Source organism: Fulmarus glacialis, unplaced genomic scaffold, assembly GCF_000690835.1.
Source record: "Fulmarus glacialis isolate BGI_N327 unplaced genomic scaffold, ASM69083v1 scaffold22054, whole genome shotgun sequence".
In the NCBI taxonomy this organism is placed as follows: Eukaryota; Metazoa; Chordata; class Aves; order Procellariiformes; family Procellariidae; genus Fulmarus; species Fulmarus glacialis.
In genome coordinates this window covers 72,855-81,021 of record NW_009206387.1, presented here as the reverse complement: position 1 = coordinate 81,021, position 8,167 = coordinate 72,855, and the positions used below count along the sequence as shown (strand labels likewise).

General features: G+C 46.3%; 1 protein-coding gene across 1 annotated transcript in view; it reads left to right on the top strand.

Moving 5' to 3' along the window:
* Positions 1 to 824: 824 nt before the first annotated feature.
* Positions 825 to 8,167, top strand: part of RCOR1 (REST corepressor 1) — a gene marked incomplete at its 5' end in the record, with an annotated part of 18,950 nt that continues 11,607 nt past the window's right edge. The window contains 3 exons of the mRNA XM_009575737.1: positions 825 to 944; positions 2,723 to 2,884; positions 5,507 to 5,625. Of these exons, the coding sequence (XP_009574032.1) occupies positions 825 to 944; positions 2,723 to 2,884; positions 5,507 to 5,625 (401 nt within the window). The remainder of the gene's footprint in view (positions 945 to 2,722; positions 2,885 to 5,506; positions 5,626 to 8,167) is intronic.

Sequence of the window (8,167 nt, the reverse complement as noted above, 5' to 3'; positions counted from 1 at the left end):
ATGAGTAGACCTGTGCCTGGGAAGCTTTTTAATGTTGGAATTACAGACCTCCCACTCATTCCTTGAAGACTTTCTCCCCATTTTTCTCCCCTCCTCTGTGTACAGAAGTAGAAGTTATGGGACTCACCACACCAGGATGTAAAGTGTAAAGCAACTTGTAAAAATGTCCCCCCTTCTGAAAATTTTCTTATTCCTTCCCTAGCATTCTCACATAATACTCTGGAGTTAAACATGTTTCCCAGGTCCTTTGGGATTTCCTAGACAGCTAAGCTAGGCACTTCCAGGAAATAACTGGAGAGGACCTATCTTTTATCACGCTGGAAGACACGTATTCATTTTGTATTATAGGGACAAGTGTCAGGGCTTTCAAATCAGGATGATTTGTTGTGTCACCGACGGATGCCCTCTCTTCAGCAGGTATCATCAGAATTGCTGTTGGCTGGGTAACTGTGGACAAGCTGATACGGACTTCCTGGAAGCCAGTCAGAGCTCACTTTAGCATTTGGCCACCGTCTCTGGGCTTTGCTGGCCAAGGCAGCCCTTTCCCATGCGTGCATCCCCCCGACAGCCAGTCTCTTTGGACCTCTGTGCGCTGTGCGGGTGGCTTGGCTGACAGTCATCGCACAGAGATTCCCGTTCTTCCATCTGTGCCCCCTGCCCAAAACCTACTTTTGCAGATTAAGATGTGCCAGTTTGTTAAAGGGAGAGGTGAGCTGTCTGGCAGGGCGGCTGGGACGCATGCTGGCACTCCTCTGCCCAGCAGCTTTCCCATCTGCGCAGTGCATGGCTCCCATATCTCTGTCCTTTCTCTCTCCTTGTGGCAGAGTGCCCCATTGTTGGCTCTGCTGCTGTGGGATGATGGCTGGAGGCTCGGGGCTGTGCTGCTGGTGGGAGTCCCTGCAGCCTCGCCAGCTCGAGGGCAGGCAAAGGGCGGTCTCCGGCAGGCAAGAGAGCTCTGGCGGGGCAAGCCCACTTTAGCTAGTGTTGGCAAACTACAGTAGGTGGTTGTGCGAAGCCGTGGCAGTCACAGGCTTCTGGGAGCACTACAACAAGTCTGGACGTGAGCTGTGCTCTCCTGCCAGCCTGTGTCAGATGCCCTGGGACAAAGGAGGCTGGAAAAGCTGTGTACTTGCCTGTGTATGAGTGCAGAGCTCTCCTAGGGCAGCATGGGGTGGAGAAGGAATACTGCTCTCCTGTTAAACAAGCCTATAAGGAAAACCTTCTTGTTTTCCTTTTGCTTTGCGTAAGCAGCTGTCCCCTCAGCCCTCGCTAGCACCTTAGTGGTATTTAACACTACCCTGCCCTCCCAAATGTCTCCTTCCTTCTTTTTCCCTTGCTTTCTCACAGGGACATTTGGTACAGCTCATATCTGAAGCTGAAAAGGATGGCAGGGGAGAGAAAACTCGGTCCTTCGTGACTGCAGAATAATTTCTTTGGCCCCATGCTTGCCAGAGTGGGTGGAGATAAGTGGCTGTGTGGCTCCTGTGACCTCTCGAGTGACTCTGCTGCAACCAAGACTACTTCTTGTTCTGCACTGTGTCAAAAAGAAGGAGAGGGTGCCTGAGCAGCACTGAGAGGCCAGTAGGGTCAGGACAAGATCTTAGATAAAACTAATATTTATACGCATACTCTCTGCAGAATCTCAGGGGAGCAAGATCCCATAAAGGAACTGGTTTTTGCATAGCAAAGCATAATGGGGAAACCCCGAATTTGGAGGGATTTTGTAGCTGTGAGCGGCCAGGGTGAAACTACTAGATGAGGGCAACTGTGGCTGTGAAACCCGAGCTGAGTTTGCATATGACGAGCAGGTTACTCTGATGTTTTACTCAGCATGTTAGGGATTGTTTTCACTTTACAGCCATTGCGAAAGGCTGGTTTCTAGCTCTGCAGAGTCAGGCCTTCCCAAAATGACTTGCAGTGGTCACTGGCATGCCAAATGTAGTGATGTGTCATAACACACAGGGGCTGTGCATCCTTGGGAGAGGGGTGGCTGTGAGCGAGCGTCTCAGATGGCGGGAGAACGGTTTGCAGGTGGTGAAGCGCAGCGCATGCACTTTGTCTGTGGAACTGAGAACTAGAGAATGCAACAGTGAAACGAGGTGTCTCTGAAGGAAACAGATGAGCAGCCCCCAAAAAGAGTGAGACTTGTTCCTCCTTCGGGCCAGGAACATCTTAGCAGCAAGTCAAGGTTGTGCATGCTCTCTGCCTGTCCTTCTTCCAGTTCTTCCCTCATTCTCTCCCCCTTTTCCCCCTCCTCCTCAGAAAGAGCCTCTTAAACAACGATAAAAACCCCCAGTCAACTAAACTGTCTTCTTAATTGCACGGGAAATGAAGGGAGTTTAGTGCTAGCAAGAAGCTTCCTTTTAGTCCAGCCTGTTTTTTAGGTAGTCTTCCCAAGTCTTTGCTTAGCTTTCCTGTACATACCATGATCAGTGAAGTTGGAGTCATTTCTTCAATCTTCCTCTCCCCACTTTCTGTTGCTGCTCTCTTATTACATTACTACCTGTGTGGTTTGGATGAATTTCAAGTTGGTCTTCGCAGCCTAGCAGGGTGGGGGTCAGGTTCCAGGTTTCTTGCACACAGAAAAGTGTCTGATGTAGCTGAGAATTAAAATTATGTCTAACGTGTTGCCTGAGAAAAATACTGTAGCTCTCCCTTTGCATGCATATAATAATGTTTCTTGTTATTACAATTGTCCCCTTGGTGTCCTTGTTATTTCTAGGCCCTTGGGATGCTGTTTTGGCACAAGCACAACATTGAGAAGTCTTTGGCAGATCTGCCAAACTTTACTCCATTCCCAGATGAGTGGACAGTGGAAGACAAGGTCTTGTTTGAACAGGCCTTCAGTTTCCATGGGAAAACCTTTCACAGGATCCAGCAGATGGTAAGTGGTGTCAGAGGAATGGAAAAGCAGAAGAGGAGGTTGGACTGTCGTCTTCAGTGCTGATTGTGCTGAACTCCTGTTTAATGCTCTTGGGAGAGAACAGGCCAAAGGGGATGTTAGAGGAAAAATATTACCATGAATAGAAAGAAACAATATTGTTTCCAGAGTCTCTGTAGAAGTGTTTTCCTGAAGTGCTTTACTGGTTCAGGATAAACTTTGACTGTGCATTTTTTTTGGTTGGAAATTACAGTTTTCAGTCCCCTGTGTGCTATGGTAGTGTTTGTCTCAGCTGGAGTTCAGGCATGGTCTGTACATACGTGCCCACCCACACACAGAGTAAAGATCATCTCTGTGCAAATCTGATTTCCTTTTTTACAGTCTGCTTTTTAGGAATTCATTTTATTTGACTATGAAGTCTGTGCTTAATGTGATTTGGGACTGTCAGTGGATGCTGTGGTGGAGGTTTATACATCACTGCAAGCATTCAGTCCTTTGTTTTTGGTTGGTAGTGATATTTTTTTAAACTGTGATTGAAAACCTCAAGGGTAGGTTTCTGCCTGAAAGGGGACTGCTGGGGTGTGTACAATTTTCTCTCGAAAGAGGGAGAGGATGGGATGTAAACATTTTTTATTAGTTTTATCTTGAGAGTTTCTTCAAGTGGTTCATCACCTGGGTGGGAACCAGACTTTGTTCTTTGCTCTCCTTCAGTAAAGTGCCTCTCAAGAGTTCCAGCAGGACCCGGTTACGTTTGTTGTGACCCTTTGAAGTGAGCCTAGGCTGTTGCAGTCTGTTCAACCTCTTTAAAGCACATATGAAGGTCTGTGTTGCTGATCATGCTGAAAAGTGAAAGGCAACTTGCCTCCCAAGTATGAAGGAAAACTGCCAGGTCCCTCTTCAAAAGGGTGGCAGGAAGAGTCTCGTTCTCCTCATGTCCTCCTTGAATGTTCCTTCACTGGCATTTGTTTCCAAATGTTCTTGGAGTCCTAAGGTCTCCCACTCCCTTGGGTCAGGTGACGGGGCTTGCACGTACTATGGACAGCTGATACAGACTGTCTGGAGAGTTGTGGACACCTGAAGGGTGAAGCTGTTTTCTTCTTTATTCCTCTGTTCTTACATGGGGGGGGAAAAAGGGGACGGGAATGTACTGGGGAAAAAAGAGAACATGAAGTCCATCCTGTTGCTTGGTTAAATGCCAGAGCAAGAAATTCTCTATTTGGTTTACGTGCAGAAGCATGGATCTGTCCCTGAGTGAAGTGCATTCCAATACAGGGATGCCAAGCTCATGCACTGTTCCCTAGGTAATGATATTTTTTTTACTGTTGCTCCCAGAAAAGCCACCCTGCATGAAAGGAATTAAATGGCATGAAGCTTTGTGTTTAGCAGGGGACAGGAATCAATGGCTTGGGAGCATGTTAGTTGTTAGTTTGTATATGCTCCCCTATTAGCACCAGTGCAGCTTGGAACTGAGGGGAAAAAATCATCGAAGCCAGAGAATGAAAAGTGAGTTATGTTATTTACCAGAGCTGGTTCTGATATTTTGGCACTCTTAGCATGTGTTTGTAGCCAAGTGGATGTTTGTCACAAATAGGCCTTGTCCCTGAGTTTGTTCTGTGGAAATCTTTAATTCCAGCGTACCAGCCTGCTGCATATTGGCAACACAACATTGACATAGCACCTGTGCTTTGCCAGCGCAGATGGATTTATGCCTGTGTGCAGCTGTGGGCCAGGGTGGTAGTTCTAGTGCGTCCATTATTAGGACCTAAAATCAACCTGCAGTCTGAGACCAGGCTTATCTCAAGTGAAGACTTAAACTGCAGTATCTGAATAAGAGAGATCTGGCTCTTGCTTTGTTTTCCTTCCTACCAATCCTGCCCTCCAAGCTGAATCAGACACTTATCTAAAACATGTTTTATTCAGCAAGAAAGGCTGGACTTTTACCTTGTAGAAGTCCTCTGTAGGAACATCCATGCAGAGTACCTCAGAAGTAGAGAATTAGTCCTAATGTAGTTTTATGCTTTTTGGAGGCAGCCTTTTCATTCACTGCTATACGGCAGTGACATTAGTGTAAGAGGACAAAAAAATAAAAATTGAGACTTGTGTTTTCCTATATCCTCAGTTCACCATACAGTAATGTTTCACCTTTTGAAAACATCTTTTGTTGAGACCTTTGAATAGACTTCATCATGTGAATGGTGTGAATAAGCCTTTTTAACCAAACATCAAATATGTGCTTGGGATGTAGCCTGCAATTCAGCAGTTCCTGCGGTTGCTTACACATGCCTGTGTTGGCTTTCAAAACTGTTATCTCAGTTTCAAGGCCCCATTTTGGATTTGCTCTTGCTATGTTCCTCTATTCTGAAGGGAACCAGCTACCTGGCTGGTGAGTGGAGGCTTGCTGAGATGCTCTTTAGAGATTTTGATGTCCTAAATAGTAGGCACTAACCTGAAACACTCCCCCATAGATCATTTTTGGAAAGGCTGCAGAACTGCCTTGCTTGAGCCTTTGAGAGAATCCAACGTAGAGAGATCAGATGTTCCTTGACAAAAACAGACTGATTGTATGTGAACTCCTGGGGATACTTTACATATAAACATATAAAAGGATACATGTTTAATTTACAGCTTCCTGACAAATCAATAGCCAGCCTGGTGAAATTTTACTACTCCTGGAAGAAGACAAGGACTAAAACTAGCGTGATGGACCGTCATGCTCGTAAACAAAAAAGGGAACGTGAGGAAAGGTAGGTTTGCAAGCAGAAAGGCTGTGTATTGGTGCACACTGATTTCTTCAGACTATCTCAGAGACTCCTGTTAGCTTGTAAGAAACTAGATGTAGGATTTTCCCCAAAATGTTTCCTGGTACCACACCTTCTTTCCCCACCCCTCTTCTCTGCTGTGCATGTTTTGCTTTGCTTAAAGACAAAAGGAATCTGTCGGCAATTAGGTGTGCTCCCTTTTTCAACACTGTGCAATTCCTGATTGCTGTCTAGTGCAGTGGTCACCGTACCATCACTCTAGAAGCTTTTTCTCTGATACTGCTTGAGGGTGCAGAAAATGAAATTAAAACTGTTTACAAGCTGATTGGCACTGTTGTCAGCAGAGCCAGAAAAGCTGATAAGCAGGACGGTAAAAGGAAGTAATGAAGGAGCTAGAAATCTGCCTTTATTTCCTCCACGTGATGCTCAGTAGGGTGAGAACATGCGCCTGATGGGGAACAGGCTCCAGTGCAGCACCCCTCAGCCCGTGTGTATGCACACACAGGCCCTTCCCCTGCCTTTTACTTAGAAAACTGTTTTTAAGTGACTGAGAAGAGGGTAGCACAGGGGAACTTAGGATGAGTTCTCTGGCAGAGGTGTCCCAAGGAGTGCTGGGTGCATTAGGATTTGGGTGAGGGTGGTGATGTTCGGGAGGTCACTAGCCACTGAGCAGATGAGCTTGACTCCTGCTTGTGGAGCTTTGTCTGCAAGTTCACCCTCCTGGATACCCATGCAAACCCTTGAAGGTAGGTCAGCCAGTGGCCGTGTGTGTATTGCTAGAAGTATCTGTACAGTTAGAACTGCCACTTGGTCACTTTGCCTAGTTCTGGAGCTGACAGGGCCTCAGAAATACGGTGGCCTGAGGTGTGTGTGTGGCGGGGGGGACGGACCTCTGAACAGCAGCAACTCCATCTGCTTGATGCAGGTGCCTTCTCAACCCACTCTAAAATGCAGTTAATAATGTCTTTGCCGACCAAACTTGAGGTGTGCCTGGCTTTGGAAGACTCCTAGTGTAATTGGGCAAAATTCTGCAAAAGCTTTTCCCTCAAAGGAGTTGCTGCTCTAGCACTTCCCAGGGAGCTGTTCGCTGGCTCCTGTGCGTATAAGTGAGCCCTGTTTGGGAAGGGGGAAGAAATGTGTTTCCAGGGTTGAGCTGTACTACACCAATGACTCACTCAACCTCTCCCATCTCTCCACTAGATCAACAGTGCTTGCTTAACAGGCAGGGCTAAGGAGAATACTACCAGCCAGCTTGTCCAGCGTTTGGTTGGCTTTCTCTGACCTGAGTCTTTTTTTCCATTCTGTTCTTTTCCCTTCTCTGCAAAGGCTGTCTTGATTTTTCTTCTCCCTGTCCTGCTTTTTTAAAAATTTTCCTACTAATTTATGGGGGGGGAAAAATCTCTTATAAGGAGTATGTGTTTGTCTTGTACTATGTAGTTTAGGATCTCTTAATACTACCTCTCTATTTTTGTTCTGTGCTCATAAATGAAATTACCGCAATTTGGAAATACACCTCTCTGGTACCTATGCCTGTTTGCTGGGAAAAGCAGCACCTCAGACCATCTGGTGATTGGGAAAGAACTGTATGGGCTGCCATGTGCTGTAATTTTGTAACCTTTGAGGAAGGCAGCTGGATTGGAAATGCATAATTTGGTTTACATATGCAGCAAGCTAAGCACCAGGCCATCAGCTTGAGGCTGGATTTCCCTTCTTCCCCTCCATTATGTAAAATAGTCAAACCCCTACACTCCTGAAGGATTTGTCAGTGCAGCCATGCGGGGTGTGGAAGCAAAGCTGGGTGAGTTTGGGGTGCCCAGATTTTGAGGTTGTACTGTGCCATTGGGTGTTGGCAAAACTTAAAAAATGTTCTTCAGTTAATAGCGATCAATGTCTAAAACTGCAGAAATGAGTGGGTGGGTTTTGGTCTAGCTCATGTCTAGGGAACTTGCTGGAATAGACGAGCAAACTATGAGCACAGCGAAGCCCATGGGGGTTTGGCCTTTGCAGAAAGGCTGAAATCTGAACCTGGGTGTGAACACAAGGAAGCTCTTTTGGAGATGGGGTTAAGAGAAGAGGCAGTCTGAGGTATCTCACTCGAATACTGCTGTATCTCTTCTGTGGCTAGACAGGGAAATTCCCCAACCCCTCAGATTGTCACTAAAATAGCTCCCGGTGCATTTGGGACCAGGTTTTCAGTAGCTGTTCTTAGTTGTATGCAGGGGGCTTTGTGTTTGCAGCTCTGGGAGGGGGTGCTTGTGAGTTTATTCCCTGGAATCGTGATTACACAAACTAAATATCTTGTGAATCAAGAATATTTGTGGCTAGACAGGGAAATTCCCCAACCCCTCAGATTGTCACTAAAATAGCTCCCGGTGCATTTGGGACCAGGTTTTCAGTAGCTGTTCTTAGTTGTATGCAGGGGGCTTTGTGTTTGCAGCTCTGGGAGGGGGTGCTTGTGAGTTTATTCCCTGGAATCGTGATTACACAAACTAAATATCTTGTGAATCAAGAATATTTAGCTGGTGAG